This window comes from Brachyhypopomus gauderio, chromosome 14, assembly GCF_052324685.1.
Source record: "Brachyhypopomus gauderio isolate BG-103 chromosome 14, BGAUD_0.2, whole genome shotgun sequence".
Classification (NCBI taxonomy): Eukaryota; Metazoa; Chordata; class Actinopteri; order Gymnotiformes; family Hypopomidae; genus Brachyhypopomus; species Brachyhypopomus gauderio.
Genome location: NC_135224.1, coordinates 7,092,523 through 7,115,644, shown reverse-complemented (window position 1 = coordinate 7,115,644; position 23,122 = coordinate 7,092,523). Strand labels below are relative to the sequence as shown.

Genomic DNA, 23,122 nt, shown 5'->3' with positions numbered 1-23,122 from the left:
CCATTACTCACACTCCATCTTACAGGTGACACTCTTCAACTTCCTGTCACATGACAGATTATCAACAATAATGTGCTAAATAAAAAAGATAATATGTGTCAGTGATGACATGTCAAAGGTCAACAGCAAGCCTTGTACAACCAAACAGGCAGATTAAAACCAGACAAATAATGTCTCAATAGTAAACTAGTGTGCAAAATCTCAGAAGACATCAGATTGTGGATTTCAATTTTCTTGATTGTACAAAAATCATAGTGAGACACAAGAAACCATGAGACCCAATGAACACCCCTCCTTTCCCAGGACGATGGTAGATTAGTGAAGAACCAGAAAAAACACATCCAGGTCAGGTGAGTTCAGGATCCTTTTACAACATTCTGATGGAAAAATCTGCTGCCAGAGGTTTACAGATCTTGACCTTTGGTGACCCTTAAACTCTGTAATTAACAGCTGTGTTGTCTGTACAGAGAAGAAGGCTGATGTGTTTGATATGATGGAGTAGAGAACACAGTATGTTCCAAAATATCTTTATTAATCCAAAACTTGTAATGACAAATATTGTGAGGCCCAAATTGTGTCATAATCAGTAAAGTAAATTTGCACTGATTAAATAAAAACAGTAAACCAGCCAGACTATGATTAGATTATATGATTAAAATTAAGTTGTATTATACACAACAAAAATGCCCCAACATTAAATGTCAAAACTGTAAGGACATTTAGTCATGTACATGCACACACCTGTCTCACTCCCAATCTCCTGTCTGTCTCTCCCTGTGTCTTGTTTTTCTCATTCGTTTCTTCTTCTGACACTGACAGAGCTACTGTACTACTGATATTCCTTCTTCTCTTTTTTCAGCAACATTTGTCCAGAGCACACTGCTGCTCCTTCCTGTGAACTACGGATGTACTGAGTGTTTTACAGCTACTCTGATGAATCACTACACCCCGACTTCTACAGCCAATACTGACAACACTACTGTACTACTGACACCACTACTGTACTACAGCCAATAGTACTGACAACACTACTGTACTACAGCCAGTACTTCTGACAGCGCTATTGTACTACTGACACTTCTGTAGTACTGACAGCACTATTGTACTACTGACACTACTGTAGAACTGACAGCACTGTACTACTGACGGCACTACCATACTACTGACACTACTGTACTACTGACAGCACTACTGTAGTACTGACAGCACTACTGTACTACTGACGGCACTACCATACTACTGACACTACTGTACTACTGACAGCACTACTGTAGTACTGACAGCACTACTGTACTACTGACACTACTGTACTACTGACACTACTGTACTACTGAGTCTTCTCTTTTATTCTGCCCACTGTGGTGCTTCTTTGTTTTGTGTTGTCATGGAGATTAAAGACTCCATTCTCACCCTCGTGTCTCACTCCCTCTTTATGTTGGTTTTCTTTTAAAACTAAATACAATTTTATATTACAATACTGTCATGCTGTTGCCATTGGAAACAGTAGAAAAAAATGTTTACTTTTATTATTGTATTGTTTTTTTAAATAGATTTAAGATGACAAACATTCACTCAGTCTTACACATATATGAGATGATCAGTGGAGCTGAGTTTTTACCTCCATCATTGGTACTAGGACTGAAGTAAGGGTAGAGTTTCTCAGTGAAGGACTGACCAGTGTAAGAGTAGATATGAGACCTGGCCTCCACATCATAAAAGGAGACCAGACCCTCCTCATAATCCACAAACACCCCCACTGTCTGGGGCTTCTCTCTCAGGGTGAGGAGGACAGAGGGACCAGCACAAGCCTTATACTGATTCTCATTCCTCAGAATCACAGTCCAGAATCCATTCTGAGGACTCAGTGTAATATCCCCCTTCCTGTTAACAGACTCTCTGGCCACTCCTACATCCCACTTGGTCTTCCCCTTGACCTGAACCTCATAGTAAAATCTCCCTGATGAGAACCCCTCCTTTCCCAGGACAATGACACATCTATCAAATCTCTTTGGGTTGTCAGGGAGATTCCGTTTTGTGTCTCCATATGTCACTTGTTTTCCATCATCAGACAGGATGAGTTTGGGATGAGCTGTATCAGGATCCAGAGTCACATCCACTGAGAGAAACATACAGTATGTTAAATGTACATAATCATAAACTACATAATAACACCCTCATTATACAGTATATCCTACTGATAAATATAGAGTAAACAGTGTATTATGATTGTATCTTTCACATGTATTTTGTATTGTATTTTTTCACTGACCCCAGGGTTCCATCACTATTTCATAAATATATATCTAATCATTCACCTACAGTGACAGGGGTGTAGAGGTATCTGCTATTTATTTAATATGCTGTCATACATTTAACAACTCTGTGTTCTTCACAGTGAACCACAATTAATACAGATTTATGAATCTATGCATGAATTGCATTAATGTTAGGATAATCTGTTATTTAAATAAAGTACCTGCATACTGTTGACTCCTCTTCAATTCTGTGCAGACTGAATTTTAGGAAAAGTAATAATTAGATTTTAATGAGATGATTTATTAAAGCATCTGAGCTTTATCTGAGCAAAAAATAAATAAATCAGGAGTGAACAATGTGACTTGTAATGTGAATGTAGCTTATATTTCATTATAGCTGCTGGCGATAGATCTCTTGTTTTAGAGACTTGTGCCTGGAAATTATATTTTATAGTAAATCTTCTCACCTGCTTGTTTTAACTTAGTATTCAGTGTTTCACTGAGTTTTTCCTGAAGCTGAGAGAGAACTTTCCTCACAGTCTCCACATTCACATCAGTGTCGATACTGATGTCAGTCCAGTTCTTGGTGTGTGGAGGGCTGTTCAGGGTTGGGTAGATCTACAGTACAGCAGGAGAGAGGAGAAACCCCTCAGCATGGGGAGGGTTGTCCTGTGATGTGCTGTGTTGTCTCTGAGCAGAGAGAGGAACACTGACCTGTAGGAGGTGGATGTGGTCCTCAGTGTGGGAGAGCTGCTCCAGCTCACTGTCTCTCCTCTTTAGTTCAGTGATCTCCTGCTCCAGGTCTTTAATGAGTCCTTCAGCCTGCCTCTCTGCTGCTTTCTGCTTCTCCTCCATCACCTGAAGCAGCTCAGCCTGTCTTCTCTCAATGGAGTGCACCAGAACAGTGAAGACCTCAATGCTGTCTGCAATCTCTCTCTCTGTGCTTTTCTAATAGAAGAAGAAATTTTAATTAAAAAATTCAATTTAATCAAACAATGGTGAACTTTAGTTTTCAAAGTTCTGCAAAACTGTATTTAAACCTCTGTTTGTAATAGACATGAAGTAGGTGGTAGTTCACACCTTTCTGAGCTCTACTGAGTGTTTGATCTCTTCCATCTTCTTCAGTCTCTCTTGAATCATCTGCTGGACCACTGACTGTGTCTTCTCCAGCTGTGTCTGTAGACAAATAAAAGTTTTTTATATTTCTTTTATAAATATGTGTTGTGTTTAATATTGATATTATCCAGTGTTAGTGTGTCACCCTTTTCTCTCCACTCTCCTCCTCTATGGTAACAGTGTTGTGAGTCCTGTGGTCTGTCTCAGTGCAGAACTGACACACACACATTTCGTCTTCTCTACAGAACAGCTCCAGGGGTCTCTCATGTTTCTGACATATGTAGTTCTCCACGTTCTCAACAGGGTTTATTAGTTTGTGTTTCTTGTGTTTTGGAAGACTATTATGGAGCTCTAGATGAGACTTACAAAATGTCGCACCACAGTCCAAACAGGATTTTACAGCCTTCAATTTCACTCCAGTGCAGACGTCACAAAGAATATCAGGTTTATCAAGACTTTTTTTCTTCTTGAAGTGATCCACAACGTCTCTCAGTGTTGTATTAATCTTGAGTTCAGGTCTCTTTGTGAATGTCTCCTTACATAGTGGACACATACAATGTGGACTGTTGTCCCAGTATTGTGTGAGGCAGGTCTTACAGAAGTTGTGTCCACATGGAGTGGTGACTGGATCAGTGAACACTTCTAGACAGACAGAACACATGAACTGATCCTCAGACAGGAGGCTGCTGGAGTCACGTGTGACTGATAAGAAAGGAAACATGAAGTATTCAATTATTCTTACTCTATATTTTCTGTGTGAATAATTTCACACATTGTTCCTAAATAACCCAGAACTGTGTCTGAAACCACAGGAAATAATAATGTGTAGATATTTTTTACTCATGATCTGAGTTCAGTTTGATCATCATGTGTGTCTTCCATCATTCTCCAGGATTCAGCACCACCACCTGAGACTTTAATCTCCTCATCTGAATCTTTAACATGGTTTACTCTGACAACACTCCATTCTACCGTTTTATTCTGATAATACTGAACCAGTATACACTTATGCTTAAAACCAAAAATATTCCTTAACACAGAGGCTGTGTTCATGTGTTTATGTGGTGTGTGACTTACACTCAGGTGGTTTATCCATGCTCCCCCTTCTACCTTGTAGTGATGCCGATTCTTCCATTTCCTTCTTTATCTAATAACTGTTTAAAAGAAATAACACCACTCAGCAAATACATATATATCTGCCATCAGATTAATTGGACTACATGCTTCTTGCCTTAACTACAGTGGCCCTGAAAACACACACACACACACACACACACACACACACACACACACACACACACAGAGAGAGAGAGAGAGAGAGAGAGAGAGAGAGAGAGAGCTCTGCTCTTTGTAAATGTCTCACACAAACATAATAAAGCAATTTCAACAATGAACATTGTGTGCACTGACGAAAATTGGGGTGAACTCAAGCTCAAAAAGGGATGCACTCAAGCTGCGAACAGCACATTAAAAAAGCATAAACGTGGATATAAACGTAAGGATCCGCAAGGCCTCTAAAACACGGCAGGGTTGGCTACGAGGCTGAAGTTGGTTACTTATTCGCAGTTTGAGATTCGTTTGGTTACTTATTCGCAGCTCCGTATTCGGCGGCTGAAGTTGGTTACTTATTCAAAAAGGGTGTGTTCACGATGCGTGTTTGCTGCGCACTTTGTTTAAAAGCGATAGATTAAACGTTACATTAAACGAGCGTAGGAGCAAACATTTAAGAGGTTATTGTTTCCCATACTGATTTTGTGAATGTAAAAAATAAAAATATAATAAAAGCATTTCATTTGTAAAATGGTTTCTATTTCAAGTCGATTCAAATGTATGCAATTTGTACATGTTGACTGAATTCGTCAGCATTTCTAACGTATTCTTAGAAATACATATTCTTAGATTTGAAAACTAAAAACACAGAAATGCTGTTCTAGAACACAAATAATCGGAAGAAGAAATACCAGCACACAACATGGCATATTGAGCAGTGGGCAGATAGGTGAACGCATTTAAAGGGGCAGTTTCAGAGGCTTATTGAAAGCCTTATTGATGATGGGCCAGAGAAATAACAAATGCATCACTCCCTAAGAGAGAAACCTGATTTTAGCCTGATCCAACATCATTTTATACCTCAAATCTAACTGGAAACACGGCATATTGAGTAAGCGCACAGAGAGCGCACTGAAATGGTTCAATTTCTGTGCTGTATGCCTATAAGGCATCGGGCCAGACAAATAACACATGCATCATACATAACTACTTCCTATATGTATGAGCAACCTGATTTTGGCCTGGCCCAGAATTATTTTATGCCTCAAATCTAACTGGAAACATGGCATATTGAGTAGTTAAGTGCACAGGTGAAATGGATCAGAGGGGCAATTTCAGAGGCCTGCTGTATGCCTGTAATGTCTTGGGCCAGGCAAAACTCAATTGTATCATACACAACTAGTTCCTATATGTATGGGGAACCTGATTTTGGCCTGGCCCAGAATCATTTTATGCCTCAAATCTAACTGGAAACATGACATATTGAGTAGTTAAGCACACAGATGTCGGGCCAGTTGCGCTTGCAATAGTACTCTTCACTTCCTGGTTGAATGGCGGACAGAAAGATTTAAATCTCAGTCGTTACATTGAACACAAAACACAGAGCAACAAATATAGCTGAACATCATGCGACCGCTGGTCAGTGAGCACAGAATAAAATATTTTAAGCCAAAGTTCAAATTGTAACAACTTCAGTTTTTCAGCTGGGTACACGGTGCCTTTCTTATAATGTCCATGAAATCCTTTGACCTTTTTACACCTGCAGTTCACTCCGCCGGCGGTAAAACATCTGAATGATGAGCTACAGCGCGGTGGTGTAAAACTACTTACCTTTACTTTCCTCTTTACTGATATATTTAAAAGGCTCTAATGTCCCGTTTCTCAGAGCTACTTCATGTCCAGTAACGTTGCCGTTTCACAGTGAAGATTATAAATGGTTGTTTTACTTTCACTTAGCAAGATGTAGAGGTGTCAAGTAACGAAGTACAAATACTTCGTTACCTTACTTAACCCTCTATTGCATGGTCTCGCCATATGGCAACAATTACTTTGTCTTGGTTTTAATTAAAATCTAAATATAAAACCCATGTTATTATTTACTTGGGAGGGTTGGATGGACTTCTACTTTAACAAGAACAGTAACTTCTGACATCACATGACCAGCAAGTCCATGTTTGTACCTCCTTTTCCCATTGACACACCACACTGAAGTTCATGAAAATTCATAAAATTAAATTGTTGCCATATGGAAACTATATGCACATATAGTTGTCATATATAGTTGTCTTTGTGCACTTTCAGCCTATTGGACTGTAAATGACTGATGTAGTAGTAGGCTATTCTAAGACTGACTATGCTTACAACTTTTTATTACATAAAAAAAAAAAAGTATTTACATTTTGTTATCTTACGTCTAAGCCTAACCCTAACATGTTTTAACCGCAACATTATCCTGATTATACATTTCACCACTGGAAAGCATAGGAATTGTAGACTGCATTTTGGCTGTATAGCCAGTTTACATGTGATGCTTCCATCATCAGAATTGATGAAAGCCAGCATCTTTTATGTTAGAGGGAAGGTGAACACAGAGTTGCTCTTCTACAAGAGCAGAGTGAGGATGAACTAGTGGGCAGTGATGAGGAGAATGATGTTGATGTGAACCTGAATGAGAGTAGTAACAGGCCAGAGTCAGGTACAGACACAGAGGCAGAACCAGAAGAAACAGGTTGAGGTAATTTCTTTAAAAAAAAAGTAATAAATGTTTCATATATTGTGACATTCTATCACAATCTTTTATAGCATGGTTCTTTATTTTACATTTCACTAGGTGGGCAAGAGAGATGTGGCATATGTCTTACCTTAGATTCCAATTAAAAAGTAGAATTGTTTTGATTGTTTAAATATTGGGTTAAATACATCACTACATATAATCTGGATTTCCTTAGTCCGATTTTCTATAAAATTTTGTTTTTAGGAAAAATATGGGTTTTATGGTACTTTTCATAACTGCGCTTTGTTGCCATTTGGCAACAATTTACCAACTTTTTTTTTCCATTAAAAAAGCATTTTTACATAGGTAAAACACATTAAAACATTTTTATCATAATTAAAGAATAAGTCATGCAATAGAGGGTTAAGTAGAAGTTTTGGTTATTTATATTTTTCTGGAGTAATAACTTTTCAGCTGACTTTTTACTTCTACTCCTTTTTCACACCATTATCTGTACTTTCTACTCCTTACATTTTAGAAATAGCCTCTTTACTTCATTTTCATTTCGGCTTGTTTTTAATCTGGCTATCTGGAAAAATCGCACCATTCGGATAGTGTGGATTTGATTGTGGATTCCCATGACAATCACAAAATTATCAAATCTCTGTGGGTTGTCAAGAGTGATTCTGTTTTGTGTCTCCATGTGTTACTTTATAGTGTATCCCCTTAGAAAATAATGATACATTTTAAAATGGGATATGCAGTCCACATAATTTACAGGTTAACTATAGGAATTATGCACCCAAACAGAGGAGACAGATATGCAGCTTTTCTAATGACTAAACACTGAAGAAAAAGAGGTCAAGATGAAGAAATCTAACATCTAACGTACTCAAGTACCACCACTAGATGGCAGTTAAAATGTACCTTTAAGATACTGTACATCAAATTGATAATAAGCACAAGTTCATCCAGTTGAAGTATTTTTTTTCTATGTTGTGGGAATCGTGACATAGACATCTGTTCTGTAGAATGGATACACACACATCATTTATTCTGAAAGAGCTTTTTCTGACTGACTTTAAACTGGTTTTCTGAAATGACTTTTCATTTGTAGTGGATATGACATCAGTGTCCACTATTCCACAGAAGGCTTACATTTAATGGAAATAATAATTTCAGCTTTTTAAAATAAAGGTAAATTCCAAGTAAAAGTCTTTATTTTTTCATCAAAGACAGTGCATTAGAATTTTATATTTGTTGGATTTAAAATATATGCTCAAAATCCTGCCATGGTTTTGAACCACATTTTTAAATCGGTAAACCATTCATACATCCCTAGATAAGAACCCACTTCTAAAATATCATTTACATTTTCTGGTGCTGTAAGTGGAGCTTGTATAATTGTTGTTTTCCAAGCAGTTTTATAAGTTATAAGTGATGCCCCATTTAGGCCCAACATGTCCTGTTCCTTTAAGATGATGTAGCCATATTCATTCCTAGCATGACTCATCCAACTAAACATAAACTATAATGCCCAGCCTGCACACAGCGCCACCTAGTGCTGCAAATATGCATAGGTTAACACACACACACACCACACATATATACGTTTGGTTAACACACATTGGTTAACACACACAGGTTTGGTTCACACACAAACATTAAATACACCTGTTATGGTTGTAAGCTATTTTAATGTATCAAGATGTGCTTTATGTATATTATATTGTAAATGTTCTTATGGGTTTTCTTATTTTTATTTATTTACTTTTTATGCTTGGTTTTATATTTGAGGTGTCTTCTTGCAAATATTGTTCAGCTCTTTGGTCAGCACTTCATTTGTGCTATACAAATAAATTGACTTGACATACATAGGTTTGGTTAACACACACACATACACAGGTTTGGTTAACTGCCACACATGCAGACGTATTATTCTAAATGACGAAGAACATAAATAACATTAATGAAAAAATAGCTAACACTAAAATAATGTTTCATAATTCTTTTTATTAAGCAATTAAATGTTGTTTACTTTTAAATTCAACACTTACATTTCAGGAGAATTTCAATGCCAGAATTACCAAGACAGAAAAAAATGAAGGTACTTCAAACAGATTTTTCATATAAAAATAAACAGCAACCAATTGTTATATACTTCATTTTTATTGTTCAAATGAGTTCTATTTCTTTCTAAAAGCTTTCAGATATAACACATCTGCAACCTGCATCTGATGTGAGAATCCAAACACACACCATCAGGATAGACCTGAATCTCTGGGCACAGTCGGGTCCCCATGACAGAGACTCCAGATTCTGCACCAGAGATGTGTTACTGCCAAGAAATGACTAGGACTGGTGTAAAGAAATAAGTATGTGCCCAGGTGCCCAGACACAGTACTTTTGACTAGCATTCCCTCTTGTATGAGCCACATAACCATAAACTGGTGCCAAGATCACACCAGTACTTATACAGTAGTGGGTACACTTTGTCCAAGAGATTAGATACACAATTAGGGAAAATGGAATGGAAAGCACGTTTTCTGTATTTTGGTCCAATTTGGAGAAACCGCAGGAAGTGTACATTAAAATATATAACATTAAAATCAGCTGAAATTAAATAAAATGTGAAACTTTATAAAATTGCTATTTAAATACTTGGAAGAAACGTTAAGACTCTGTAACAGCATCAGGTAAAATGAGAAATAACAGTGCGAGTGAAATAACGGCAGTGAAGTTTCAGTCAGTCTCGAATCAGTCTCATACATCAGAATTGTGCTCAGTTTATATATATATATATATATATATATATATATATATATATATATATATATATATACACATACACACTGACAGCTGCATGACCATTCATGAAATTGCAAAAGACAGTAAAACACAAAAAGACTAACACAGTGAGTTTTTAAACGCTAAATTGGCCAAGTCAATTGCTAAAAGACTTCAGTGACAGCCAAAACAATAACACTATTTTGGAATACTTGAGGTTTTTCTAGGTGTACTGGCTTGTGCTGTGTGCGCTTGTATGAATTGTATTTAGCGGTGTGTGTGTCAGGCATGCTTAAAGATAGAATAGATTTATAAAATATAAACCATTGCACGTACGGCATAGTTTGACCCTTTCACTCAAAAACAGGCCAGTTTAGGCCTGGAGTGAATGTGGTGGTCCCCAGATGCCAGTCTGCTGCCGCTGCAGGGTCCTAGCTGTCATTACCGAACACAGTGTTAAGCTGCTGAGACACTCTGATGAAGGTAGTGCGCCGACTCAGCTCCTTCAGCTTAGCGGCTCCCACGTAGGTGCAGGTGGAGCGGACTCCACCCAGCACATCTCGGACGGTGTCCTCCACCGCACCTTTATAGGTTACTTCCACAGTCTTACCCTCTGAGGCCCTGAAGAGCGTACACACACACACACACACACACACACACACACACACACACACACACACACGACTCATAACTGAGCACTACTGTCCATAATGTACTCCTTACTGCATTATAACAAACGTAAACAAACATACAAACGTAAACTCTGCCTATATTGTAATTCATTAAATTAATTTTTTTTACCTTAGTATTCTATATTACAGAAACAAATGCAGCACCGAGATTCAAAAGAAATACTGGACATTAAAAACAAATTTTGATAATATTTTACAGCTTTGATTTCCTCTCTACAGCTTTGATTTCCTCTCATGCATTTTTAAGTGTTCTTTATTCCAAGCTGCCCCCATTCTGCGTAGTCTCCTTTATTCTTTCACCTGTGCACCTGCAGTCATTCACCTGTACTCTGCCACGCCTCCTGCATGTTTCTTCATGGCCGTGTCAGAGCTCATGCCGTAGAAGAGTTTGTACTTCCTGCCATTCTTCTCAATGACCTCACCGCCACTCTCGTTGTGACCTGCCAGCATTCCACCTAGCATCACAAAGTCCGCCCCCGCGCCTGTCCATCACAAAGAATAGCGAATCAGCAAGTTATTACAGTAACATTATACACAAATTATTTTGACAGCAAGAATAGTGACTGAATCATTTCACTAGCTTCGTATAGGAGACACCAAAACTCACCAAAAGCCTTAGACACATCACCTGGACAGGTGCATCCTCCGTCCTGGATAAAAAAAAGCGGTCATTTTTTTTTAGAATCCCCCCCCCAAACGTCCTGGCTGGCTAGTACAGCCTAGGCAGGTGGTTATGCACTGAGTGTCTCACAGAGATGATGTGTCCACCCAGGCCATGAGCAGCGTCTGCACACTCGATCACGGCACTCAGCTGGGGATAGCCCACACCGGTCTTCTTACGGGTGGTGCACACTGAGCCTGCACAGTCAAGCCAATCCACAAACAGATGTGTCAAACAATAATATAGCCAGGACAAAGGACACAAAAGCAAACAAAAATATACCAGGGAGTGATCAAAACATTCTTAAATCTTTCTTCATGTGATACGAGAGAAATGAGAGTGTAATTTAATCACCTGGACCAATGCCCACTTTGATGATGTCAGCGCCAGCAAGAATCAGCTCCTCCACCATCTCCCCAGTGACGACATTACCGGCCTTGAGGGAAAGTGAAACCGAAACCGTTACCCACACAGAACAACTAGAAACCGTCGGACTGAACCACTACACCGTGTGCATGCCGACACCACGGGGTGCTAACTGACCATTATAGTGTGTGTAGGGAACTTCTCCCTCACGTCCTTGACAAAATGCACAAAGTGTTCCGAGTAACCGTTGGCTACGTCGACACAAACATACTGTATCTGAGGCACAGCTGTTAAAACAGCTCCAAGTTTCTCAAAATCACCCTCACTTGTACCAGTACTGACTGCCACACTCTGGGGAAGGAGAGAGAGAGAGAGATTGTTTATTATTTTATTCATGATACTTCAACTGTCTTTGTGTAATATTAATATAAAAGTATAACACCATACAGCGCAGCATGATAGATGAGTGACAGACAGAGGGAGGCCAGGAGGCAAAGAACGATACAGCATGAGAATGTTCACAAAAGCATTCAGGTCTAACGATTGACAATTTACAAGTGAACTACAATAGTGTGGTCAAAGCCAACCATAATCGTGGTTTTACCTCTAGGCATTCTGGGTGACCTGTTGCAAATTCTTTCCAGTCATCAATACAATAATGCTTGTGCACAGCAGTAAAAAGTGAGAACTGTAAGAAAAAAAATGATGGGTTAGTGTTTAAAATTAATTCTCCAGATAAAATTCATTCAACAGAATGGCTCCTTATGAAAGCAGAGCTCTGTGAGTTCAAGTACGCACAATGTTCTTGATGTAAAAGATTTTTTTTTTTACTTCAAGAGGTCAAATGTGTGTGCCTGTGAGCTCAGTTGTACCGGATGCAATGCCACAGCCATCTCGAAGGTTCCAACTGTATCCATGTTTGCAGCAATGATGGGGATACCTCTATAACTGCCCTTTGAGTTTCTGAATGTGAAACTGCGCATCAGGTCCACCTGAGAAAGAAATGAGCATAAAAGAGAGGAGAAAGGGAATGTGCGAGAGAAGAGAGACAATGTGAGAGGAAGTTAAAACGAATGAAAGCGTATGCAAACTGTTCTGAGCAAGAGTGCAATGTGAACGTTAGACCTCATGTGGGGGGACACAAGCCGCAATAAGCGCGTTTTTCCCCACATTTACTAACAAACATATAAAAGATTATTTGACCTCGCTGCGAGACTTGAGCGTGCTGCGCTTGGGCCGAAGCAGCACGTCCTTGAAGTCCAGTTTGATGTCGTTCTCAATGCGAGGCATGTTCACTTGGAGCTGTGTTTTTACTACCGTTACAGTATCTCTCCCCGATCTCCACAGCTGCGTGCTGCAGTCTTCAGCTCTCAAGTACCCAGATAAGCAGCTAACGTCGGTGTGTTTAGGCAAACAAAATGGCTCACACTTTGAACCCTGCAAAAGCAAGAGGGGAGAAATTGAGGGGATGTGGGCAAATGTAATGTGGTCCTAGCTAATGTAACACAACTACACGCCAGGACGTAAGTAGTATTTTTCCTATATAAACGTATAATAAAAATGTGTTATATGGAGTTGTCTAAAACGACGTGTAAAGATTACATACAGTTGTTACACCGCTGAAATAGTTACTTAGGGTTGCTACTTGTTTCTGCAAGTAAAAATAAACAACTTGCTCGCTAGTGCCCTATTTCACAAACAATCCATGGCAAAACTCAAGTCACACACATGTATACGCACTTCAGCCTGAAAATTCACACTTTACAGCGACTATCCTGTATTTCAATAGCATAACCGGTCATGCGTTACCTTCCTCTGGAGCCGTGGTCAGTGTACTGCGTGAGAGACCAACAGCTCTCTTTTCCGGAAAGTTACATGCAAACCTTTCCCTCCGGTTTTTTAAGGTAACGTTGAATTTGTCCGGAAGTGACGTCTAGCCTGTAGTTTTATTAACAAGAGCGTCCCGCTGTACCCCATTCAGACGTCCCCGTCTACGGACTACAAATATGGCCGTCGGCCGTCCACTTATCGCAGTTGAACTGTGTGCTGATTTTAGTTTTCGCTTTATAGTTTATTTTATTGTATAGCCACATAAATGCAAGTTTAAATAGTAGTCACACATTGTCTTTCCAAATGCATTAATTTATCCCCGTCGGAACACAATTCGTACTTCAGGAATAGAGGGAATTATTTTTGCGATGCTCCGGAAGCTCAGCTGAATTTGTGCAGGACAGTGATCTCTGTAGCTTCTTATTGACAGCTAGTCACAGGTCTCTCTTTTGGTTTTCCTGTTAGCTGTATAGCTTTATCTGGCATTCATCGGCTGCGTGTGATTATACAGAACAAAACTACAATGCTGATCAAAGTTAAGGTGAGTGGGTCGGAAATTACTACAATTTCATTCACGTCAGTGAGCTAGCTGGCTAGCGATGTTAGCTAGCTCCCGCTTACTCAAGCTCACTGATGTAGTCGGTTAACGGAGCATCTCTCCCTGGGAAGCTACAGTGCAGCAAAGTTAAACAATTTCTGAGGATGTGCATATGGTTTTAATCTCTTGAGACAGTGTTTATAAAGTTGTAATCATTCTATGTGTAATGGCTAATTGCTTGTCCATTTTGCCAACGCGGTGTGTTAACATGGTCTATCTGCAGTCAGATTTCCATTCAGCTGATTCACTGATCATACGCGTTTGAATTTTCATAGACGCTTACTGGCAAAGAAATAGAAATTGACATTGAACCAACAGACAAGGTACGTTCAATAATTCACAATATCTGTACAGAGTGGCTTGTAAGAAACGTTTTGCATGTATCTGTGTCAATTTTTCTGTGTCAATTTCTTTTTATGTTATTTATTAAGAATGTCAGAATTCACCCCTTTCTGTGCTTAAGGTCATCTGTGCATATCCTGTAGTGTTTTACTTATTTATTTGATCAAATGCAGGTCGAGAGAATAAAAGAAAGAGTGGAGGAGAAAGAGGGTATTCCACCTCAGCAACAGAGACTCATCTACAGTGGGAAACAGATGTAAGACAGGACGATACACGCTCACCTGACGTGACCATTTGTGTTGTTAGTGACACCTTGCAGGAAAAGACTAGTCCATGTGTTGCCACGCACAGTTTGTGTTAGCAATTCTACAACTCCTCATTGGAAAGAGTTTTACCACAGTTCTTTAAATACTTTTGAGTGGCAGACTACTGTAAAACTACATGTAAAAACACCAACAACACTGCTGTCCCCGATTTACTCATGCAACACCCACTGCCATGCAGCTGTCATGTCAGTGTCACTGCAGTGTTGAGAATGGTGTTTGACCAGCAGTAGTTCTGTGATGAACAGGGATGATTGTGAGGACAAAAAGTGTTGTCAAAAAAAGCACTCAAGATTACAGATTAAGAAACAGATTTATCAGGCCATAATCCATATCAGATGTGGTCATGAAATTGTTCAGTCGGGTTTATGTGATTTTCCACCATTTCTACCAGTTTTCTCTCTCTCTCTCTCTCTGTCTACGTCTCTTTCACACACTAGATGACTTATTCTGACAAACATTTTCACATCTCGGATGTTTTTACATATTCCAATTAGGGGTGGGACGTGATAAAAAAAATTAATCGAATTAATCGGAAGCGGTGTAATCAATTAATCGAAATTAATCGCATTTTAATCGCATTTCAGTATTTAACATGAGAAATGTGAATTTAAGTTTGAATGATGAATGAATCAATGAACATAATCATAAACTTCAACATCTTGTTTATTGTTTCACCAGTCTACTACACAGACCAATAGATGAGTGCAGAAAACAATTCAGAACACTGGAAATTCTGACCAAAAATGTTGTTTAATTTTGGGAGTTTTGCTCAGGATATTGGAAGAATTGAAGTAAATCAGCAGATGTTTTTTAATACCGTTTTAGATGGTATATTTTTCTTTAATTTCCCAGGCCTCTGCCACAGACATCTCCATAGTGCCTAGAAGTGGTCTTCTGCATGCTCAAAGTAAATGACTGGATCTTCCATTCATCATCTATAATATGAGCTGTCACACCAAGATAATTCTTGTTGCTAACAGAGGTCCAGTGATCCCCAGAACCACATTTGTGGCGCTCTTCACAATAACCTGTTTTACTTCCCTTTCCTTATCATACAGCTGCTGGATTTTCTTCGACATTGTCTTTCTGGACGGTAGTTCGTAACTTGCATCAGTTGTCGCAATGTGCAGCGCTTCTTGTAAGCCTTTATCTTCGACCACAGAGAGCGAACAACACTGCAAATAATGTGACGCGTCACTCGCGAAAGTTTAATCCAGTCTTAATGGTCCAATGAAGGTAATTTAAAAACCAGGACATTTCCTCACTTAAAAAAAACCCGGGACGCCCTGGACAGGATGTGAAATACGGACATGTCCCGGGAAATACGGACGTTTGGTCAACCTATCGTACTAGGAATACATTTAGAAGCTGAGTTATCATTACTGACCTGCGCGTTAGCCCCAACATGTTTTGCGTTGAGGTGGTAACGAAGGGTGGAAGTGCTCCTGTGATAAGCGAACTCCTTCCTACATAAAGTGCAAATAACACTATTTTTGTTTGTACTTCCATCTGGAAGTTTCTTATATTTAAATTTCCCCTCCACCAGCGTAGCCTCTTCAGTAATCTCCATCATGATCTTATTGTGCGTCCATATAATCTGTATGTCTGGAACTCGTGCACTGAGAAACATTCCACGGTGCAAAAGTGTCTCATGCGTTAAATGTGTTATTTTTTTTAGTGCGTTAATTTTCCTGTAATTAATTAATTGAAATTAACGCGTTAAAGTCCCACCACTAATTCCAATTAAATGTCCTATTTTGTCCTTAGGAATGATGAGAAAACGGCAGCAGACTACAAGATCCAAGGTGGCTCTGTGTTGCATCTGGTGCTTGCGCTAAGAGGGGGGCGGGAGTACCAACATTCCAGCAGCCAATCACAGGCCTTATAATCCCCAGACCTTCCTTCACCACCCCAGACATCCAGGCATCCTCAGCACATGCCGCTCTTCCCTAACCAACCACTCAGCCTCCACGGGCCATTGTTGGCTGTTACTGGATAAAGTCTTTCTGTTTTGTAGCATTTTCACCATCTTCCTTTCCACACCCGCTTCCCTCTAATTTATCCTTTGTAGAGAAATGTCAGATTTGGTTGAAGTTTACAAAAAGTGATGCTGAGAAATCATTGTTAAGGTGAAACCGAAGCGATAGAATCATTTGTTGAATAAAACTCCATAATGACATTTTCACTCCTTTTGCCTCTTGAGCGTTTCATCATTTAATAATAAGCAAAAGCACTTAAGTAGTTTGAATAGATTTCTGCGCATGACTGTCCACAGATTTTGAGCTTACCGTTTTGTCTCTGTAGGGGGCGCTGTTTACAACAAACCTTTTTAGACATATAAGGATAGACACCACTCTAGCTCCAGCGTATAGATTTATTTTTCTCTTATTATATACACTTGAAACATACAAAACCCATAAGAAATGACATAACTTCAGTAGAAACGACACGTGTGAGATGACATAACTAAATGACTAGGCCAAACTGCCAATATACCATACCTACATAACAGAAATAGAAGAAATGCGCTAAACATAATGTGACAAACACGTAAATACCACAAACATCAATCACTTGTTGCTGATGGTAGGTTACGTACTGAGGACACGTCAAATGAGCATCGTCTTACGGGTTGTGCATGGCTGTCGGTGCCCCATCTCCGAGCGTCTGTGGGAGTAGACGGTCCCTGCCCTGGCGGTCAGCGGTTCTCTGCAACATTAGAGCACGGCTCCTACATTGAGAAGCTCTCTGCTGGTTTTCATGATTAAGCCCAGGACTGTACTGTCATTTAAAACTTGGCCATCATTTAGGAATCATTCAAAGTAAAGTAATTATTTTCTCTGCTCTAATTTGATTAAATGGAAACTGTTTTTTTATTTATTGTTATTTTTAATTGTTTCAGGACCTCATCAGTTTAGTGTTAAACAACACACCATCAATGGTTCTCTATATGAAATCGTTTTAGACCACAGCAGACTAAATCTGTAGAACGCCACTGGGTTTATGGACAGTGGGCTGCAGTATTCATGTCAGTACACTGGGAATCAGCACAGAGCTCAGTGGTACAAATGACAGCACAGGTCCCCTGGCTCAGAGACGCACAGTGCAGACCTGATGATGAAGGGATTACTACAGGGTTGAATATGCCCTGAAAATCAGGTATAACATTCTATTGCTTTTTTTTTTTTTTTACAGCACCTATACACATTTACTATATATATGAGGGGGAAAGGGGGCGTTACAAGTGACACTCAAAGTGACAATCACTTTCTGCAGTGACAAAGTATTATCTAAGTATAGGATTGACATCACATAGACAAATCTGGGTCAGCAAATACATACATTTGTGGTGGCCACGCGTCTGTGAAGACAGCAGCAGTATGACCGCTGCGTTCCACTGTACTGGACTCAAGCTGAATAGTGTACATCTCCTGTTTCTCCTCTCCGATTCTGCATGTTTGTGATGTTTAACTCGTGACTTGAACACACGCACGATGCACGACAATCGTACAGGAATGGACACGGGGCTGTGGCAGCACAGAACACGTTTGGTTTATGGTGCTGAAATGTCGTTTATATACTATGTAGGATTTTCATCTGTAAAAACCTGTTCACAAGAGACAGTTTGAGATTTCTGCACTGATGCTTGGTTATGTCAACACCTAGCTTCAAGGCTGTTCCACCCACTGGCTTTGGTTTGTCTTTGGTGATTACTGGGTGAACAGCGGCAAACGTAGACAACAGGCCAAGAGGCTGTGGAGTCCTGGTGTTCATGATACAGTGGCAGTGTAGATCTAGCAGTCTGTGTGTAACACAGCAGGTCAGTAAGAGGGCTGGCGTGGCCCGTTCATTCATGTTTGTTGTTGCACCCACATTAACATGTATAATACATCTGTGTAATTTCAGAGTTTTATATGAAATATTTTATCCAGCTCTAAATACATAAGCAGAGCCTGTTCAAGTCTTTTTCCACAATCACATTTAACATTTGTAGACCCAAAATTTTGCAAATATAGCACAACATGACTCCATTTACATTTGTTTAGTAGTGTAGGGGTTTTTTTTTTCTAAAAAATATATTGTTACGTAGAGACAATGCATGAACCCCCAAAAGTGACTTTCATGAAACTTAGAGTTATTTTTAATTGACTTATTTAGTTAATTTAATTTGCAATGGAACACATGCACTTAAAGAGTGTGGGCTGTATAGAGTTTCAGGATTTATGAATGCAAAAGAAATCTGTGGCATAACAGAAGGGTATTTTTCTATTGCTCCTATTTTATCAGTCTGATTTGCCAAACCTACTACAGCCTGTGTTTTACATTCTTTTTTTCTTAAATATATTTTATCTTCAAATATATATATTTATATTTATATATATAAAAATGTTCAATAGTGAGAGGATTACAGATGCACAGGCTCTATGTATCATATTAGAATTAAGGCAATTAAAAGACCTAGAATTGTACTTGCACCAGAAAAAGAGTCTGGTAATAACTACACTAAACCACAAAATGTGGTACTGAAATATATATCTTTAAATATACTATCTCAAGCATTAAAAAGAAATCCCAGAGCTATCACCTGGATACAACAAAAAAAAAAAACAATGTGACTGACAAAAGACCAAAACATCAACAATGCTGGAACGCAGTACAAATAACCAATCAGTACAAATAACCAATCAGGTCAAGACAATTAAGGCAGAAAGATGAAGGAAAAAAAAAAAATTGGAATCAAATCCTGAAATGTTTCTTAGTGTGTTATTGTAACTGAAATGATTTATTTTTTAATCAAAGCAAACAACCATAAAAAAAAAAGATTTGACAGGAAGTGAAGGATCCTGTACGATGTAGTGACCCTGTTGACGTCGGTGTGGCAGTATAGGGAGTGTGTGGGGGAGTGTGTGGAGGAGTGTGTGGGGGAGTGTGTGGGTGAGGGGCTACAGCAAACGTCTGAGTCATTTAACGCTGAGCAAGGACTGCGTCATCAGTGTGGTTACCATAGTTACTGCTTTGTTAAAGGTATGACATCTTCAAGGTATTATTTTAATAAATTGTAGTAAATAACACTAATGTAATTTTTTTATCCGCCAGACCTTACTAAAACATCGGTATTTTATATACATCCTGGACTTCTGAGGATTTGCAATACCAGGCACTCTAAAGAGGCGGAGGCAGTTGCCGTGGTAAGTGATGAACTGATGTGCTTGAGTGATTCATACAGAGACCACTGAGGAAAGACATATGCCAAGTGAAAATGTAAAGGTGTACATCCAGTTCCCTTAACCACGCCCTCCTGACCTCTGGCTCCGCCCACCCTTCCATGCAAAAGGTGTGTTCAGAGACCAGGAGCTTGTACTAGTGTGTGCGGTGTTAGTCTTTACCCCTTTTTCCCAGTGTGTGTTAGTGCCAGTCCGGCACGCAGCATTGTGTTCCTCTGTGCACGTGACGGCCGTGCACGTGACCGCCGTGCACGTGGCCGGCGTGCCCACTGCGTTTGCTCTCAGCAGTCGGACGGTTTCTTGGGCTCTGCCTCTGCCAAGCAGGCTGACTCCACGTTCATCTCCATGGCGTCCCCTCCAGACGGGCTCTCCGCCTTCTCCTCCTCGGCCGGGTAGACCACCATGCACATCTTCTGCCCCGCGTACGTCATCTTATCTGCGGGGAAACACAAGAGGGACAAGCGATCCTTAAACACCTGCAGCTGTGAGGCAGGAAGTCTCATAGCCGCGAAGGCATTACTGAAAGGTTCAGTGCCACTTACCGACAAACGTATCAAAGCACTGGGGCTTGTTGTCCCAGTAGACGCCCAGGAAGTAAACGGGCACGCCGGTGAGCATGATGGCCAGGCCGATGCCACACACCACGGGCTCAGAGTACAGGGAGAACACCAGCAGGAAGGCCCAGAACAGCAGATAAATCACCGGCCACACCAGACTGATCTGAGATCAGGAAACGGCTCAGTGTTATGAGATGAAATACTAGTGGGGTTTACGTGTTTAAGTATTGCCACAGTAATGCTAGATTTGGCTTGTGCTACACATACATGATACATGTGAAAAATGGTTTAATATTTTACTAAATGATTTTTTTATTAGTTATTCTTCAGACATACTTTGATAGGTCGATGCATGTCTGGTTGCTTGATGCGTAGTACAATCTGCCCTGCGACAGTGACACCGTAGAAGAGGTAGTTGATGAACCCCACATAGTTGATCAGTGTGTACATGTCACTGGTACACAGCATCAGCAGGGTTGAGATACACTGCAGAAGAAAATCACAAAGAACCCAGTTTAGATTTCCAAGGTTTAAAGGTTATGGGCCAACTGAACTGGGCTGAATTAGTTCTTAGTTCAAACTTTCTGATGCATTTAGCAATTCTTGCACAGTGAATTAAGTACAACGAAGTTGTGTGTGTGTGTGGGTGTGTCTGTGTGTGTGAGAGAGAGAGAGAGACAGAGAGGGGACAGAGGGTGCAGAGCTCGGGTGTGTGTGTGAGACTCACAGTGAAGAGCAGGGCAGGAATAGGGGTGCAGCGTTTGACGTGGATCATGGCCAGCAGGCTGGGGAGATGACCCTCTCGGGCTCCGGCGAAGAACAACCTGACCCATGGGAAGACACGGTTATACGGTTATACACTGTAGGACACCTGGATTGAGGAAACTGAATGAAGAAGAGAATGACGAAGGAGAAACAGACAAGACGCCAGAAGAAGAAACCGGCACAAACGGTACTCCTCATTATGAGAAGCGTAAAAAGGCAGAAGACAACATATCTGAACTGAGGGATCGACGCTTGGGAGTGATAGTGGTAATGAGGAGAATGATAACATACGGGGAAAAAGAGGACACGTTGGAGAAATAAATAAATAGATGGAGGGAATGGAGAGACTGACCGAGAGGAGGTGAAGAGGGAGCCGTTGACCCCCCCAAAGGTGGACAGGGCCACCGAGATGGGCATGATCCATGACATCACCCCCAACAGCTTCTCACCAAACGTCTGGGAGAGAGCAAAAAGAGTGATGACCAAAAGATGAGAGAGGGAAGAAGGAAGAGAGAGTGAGAGAGAGAGAGAGAGAGAGTAGAGGAGAGAGAGTGAGGGGGTAGAGGAGAGAGAGAGAGAGAGAGAGAGAGAGCGAGGGTGGAGGAGAGGAGGGAGGCCTGTTGAATTTATTTTGTCAGATGCATTTTAACTTGTGGAACTGACACTGTAGAAAGCATATGTGTAGGTATGACATACTGGCTGCATTCAGGAGTCGATATCAGTATCAATTGTGAGAAAATGAACAATTGATACTCAGTTAGATATGCCACAGAATATTAAGAATATTCAGATTGATCCCATCTAATTGGAGGAGAGGATACTCACCACAGCAACGGCATTGGATGCCAGCAGCTCCTGAGGACTCATGGCGGTGACATAGGCAATGTTAGCAAACACATAAACGAAGGTCACCAGGGGAATAGAGATGAATATAGCGCGAGGTAGGTTTCTGTACAGAGAAAGAGGGAGAAACAGAGAGAAAGAGAAATTTAAATACACACACAAGCATTATAAGTGCTGCTTCTGTGTTTCTATTGGCTGGTTTGAGGAATGGAGAGGAATGGTGGTGTGATTGGCTGGGACTGGAGAGGAATGGTGGTGTGATTGGCCAGGACTGGAGAGGAATGGTGGTGTGATTGGCTGGGACTGGAGAGGAACGGTGGTGTGATTGGCCGGGACTAGAGAGCATTCTGGGGCACATTGGGACAGATGGGCAGTTTGTTGGTCTTGGCACCCTGTGACTAGTGAAAAATACATCCACTGAGCCCAGTGTATTACATAACTCTACACTGACTAAGACAGGCGTGCTATCAGGTGTATGAGATCCAGAATAGCGCAGGTGCGAATCTTACACGTAGGGGTCCACCAGCTCTTCCGTGACATAGTTGAGGAAGTTCCAACCTCCGTAAGCAAAAGAACCTTGCAGAAATGCGAGCGCTATCAGCCCCACGTCATAGTCCTGAAAGGGCTCAAAGGCATTGGCTGGTTCTAGCCAGTAGTACTCGCCTGCAAAAAGAGAAAAAGAACCACATCACAAAACATGACCAGGACAACATCTTCTCTTAGAGCACTAATAAAAGTCACTATTGAATCACACAGATTGAGATATAAAGGCCTGGAAATGGTGTAACTGTGCTCTCCTTGACATTTGACCTCTTCATTCTATCTGTCCTCCCTCCCTCACACATCATCCTCTACCTCACACACATGAGCAACAAGTTACACATGTGCACACGTCAGTACACACACGTGCACACGCAGCAAGCACACGTCAGTCCTGTTTCCTTGTGTTTTTTGCCGTTTGGAGTAAGCTGTTGCTCCAGTCATGTCAGAACAATT

At 40.4% G+C, this 23,122-nt stretch overlaps 4 protein-coding genes across 6 annotated transcripts in view; 1 reads left to right on the top strand and 3 right to left on the bottom strand.

Annotated features, from left to right (window-relative positions):
- Window positions 1–525: 525 nt before the first annotated feature.
- On the bottom strand, window positions 526–6,499 carry LOC143475648 (E3 ubiquitin-protein ligase TRIM39-like). The gene is made up of 8 exons (XM_076973527.1): window positions 6,252–6,499; window positions 4,449–4,525; window positions 3,517–4,073; window positions 3,336–3,431; window positions 2,970–3,203; window positions 2,723–2,873; window positions 2,477–2,512; window positions 526–2,116 (listed from the first exon to the last, which is right to left on the bottom strand). The coding sequence occupies exons 2-8, from the start codon at window positions 4,504–4,506 to the stop codon at window positions 1,569–1,571; spliced, it is 1,680 nt and encodes a 559-aa protein (XP_076829642.1). The 5' UTR covers window positions 4,507–4,525; window positions 6,252–6,499; the 3' UTR covers window positions 526–1,568.
- A 2,628-nt stretch (window positions 6,500–9,127) lies between these two features.
- gmpr2 (guanosine monophosphate reductase 2) lies at window positions 9,128–13,530 on the bottom strand. Of its 2 annotated transcripts, none has more exons than XM_076973530.1 (10): window positions 13,450–13,530; window positions 12,844–13,077; window positions 12,513–12,632; window positions 12,245–12,328; window positions 11,818–11,991; window positions 11,629–11,710; window positions 11,365–11,471; window positions 11,221–11,263; window positions 10,936–11,095; window positions 9,128–10,542 (listed from the first exon to the last, which is right to left on the bottom strand). In XM_076973530.1, exons 2-10 carry the CDS (start codon window positions 12,928–12,930, stop codon window positions 10,353–10,355), a joined length of 1,047 nt encoding a protein of 348 aa, XP_076829645.1. In that variant the 5' UTR covers window positions 12,931–13,077; window positions 13,450–13,530; the 3' UTR covers window positions 9,128–10,352. The 2 variants fall into 2 exon arrangements, with proteins under 2 accessions (XP_076829645.1, XP_076829646.1); XM_076973531.1 differs by having other exon boundaries at window positions 13,381–13,473.
- Window positions 13,531–13,819: 289 nt separating this feature from the next.
- nedd8 (NEDD8 ubiquitin like modifier) lies at window positions 13,820–16,924 on the top strand. Its single transcript, XM_076973533.1, has 4 exons — window positions 13,820–14,011; window positions 14,344–14,391; window positions 14,584–14,666; window positions 16,504–16,924. Exons 1-4 carry the CDS (start codon window positions 13,994–13,996, stop codon window positions 16,622–16,624), a joined length of 270 nt encoding a protein of 89 aa, XP_076829648.1. The 5' UTR covers window positions 13,820–13,993; the 3' UTR covers window positions 16,625–16,924.
- Window positions 16,925–17,090: 166 nt separating this feature from the next.
- The window catches only part of slc7a8a (solute carrier family 7 member 8a), an 18,506-nt gene continuing 12,474 nt past the window's right edge, over window positions 17,091–23,122 (bottom strand). For both annotated transcript variants that reach the window (XM_076973529.1, XM_076973528.1), the window contains 7 exons: window positions 22,636–22,789; window positions 22,109–22,232; window positions 21,636–21,739; window positions 21,246–21,342; window positions 20,855–21,004; window positions 20,504–20,681; window positions 17,091–20,397 (listed from right to left, as the gene is read on the bottom strand). In XM_076973529.1, the coding sequence (XP_076829644.1) occupies window positions 20,243–20,397; window positions 20,504–20,681; window positions 20,855–21,004; window positions 21,246–21,342; window positions 21,636–21,739; window positions 22,109–22,232; window positions 22,636–22,789 (962 nt within the window). In that variant the 3' untranslated portion in view covers window positions 17,091–20,242. The remainder of the gene's footprint in view (window positions 20,398–20,503; window positions 20,682–20,854; window positions 21,005–21,245; window positions 21,343–21,635; window positions 21,740–22,108; window positions 22,233–22,635; window positions 22,790–23,122) is intronic.

Bases quoted from the DNA above. Each gene is read 5' to 3' on its own strand.
- nedd8 (XM_076973533.1), top strand. The intron at 14,392-14,583 runs GTACGTTCAATA...GATCAAATGCAG, and splicing joins ACATTGAACCAACAGACAAG to GTCGAGAGAATAAAAGAAAG. The intron at 14,667-16,503 runs GTAAGACAGGAC...TTTTGTCCTTAG, and splicing joins ATCTACAGTGGGAAACAGAT to GAATGATGAGAAAACGGCAG.
- LOC143475648 (XM_076973527.1), bottom strand. From the start codon at position 4,506: ATGGAAGAATCGGCATCACTACAAGGTAGAAGGGGGAGCATGGATAAA. The intron at 2,513-2,722 runs GTGAGAAGATTT...CCTAAAATTCAG, and splicing joins TACTAAGTTAAAACAAGCAG to TCTGCACAGAATTGAAGAGG. The intron at 2,117-2,476 runs GTACTTTATTTA...TGTTTCTCTCAG, and splicing joins GAGGAGTCAACAGTATGCAG to TGGATGTGACTCTGGATCCT.
- gmpr2 (XM_076973530.1), bottom strand. From the start codon at position 12,930: ATGCCTCGCATTGAGAACGACATCAAACTGGACTTCAAGGACGTGCTG. The intron at 12,329-12,512 runs GTACAACTGAGC...TTTTTCTTACAG, and splicing joins TGGCTGTGGCATTGCATCCG to TTCTCACTTTTTACTGCTGT. The intron at 11,264-11,364 runs GTGAGACACTCA...TTTTTTATCCAG, and splicing joins TGGGTGGACACATCATCTCT to GACGGAGGATGCACCTGTCC.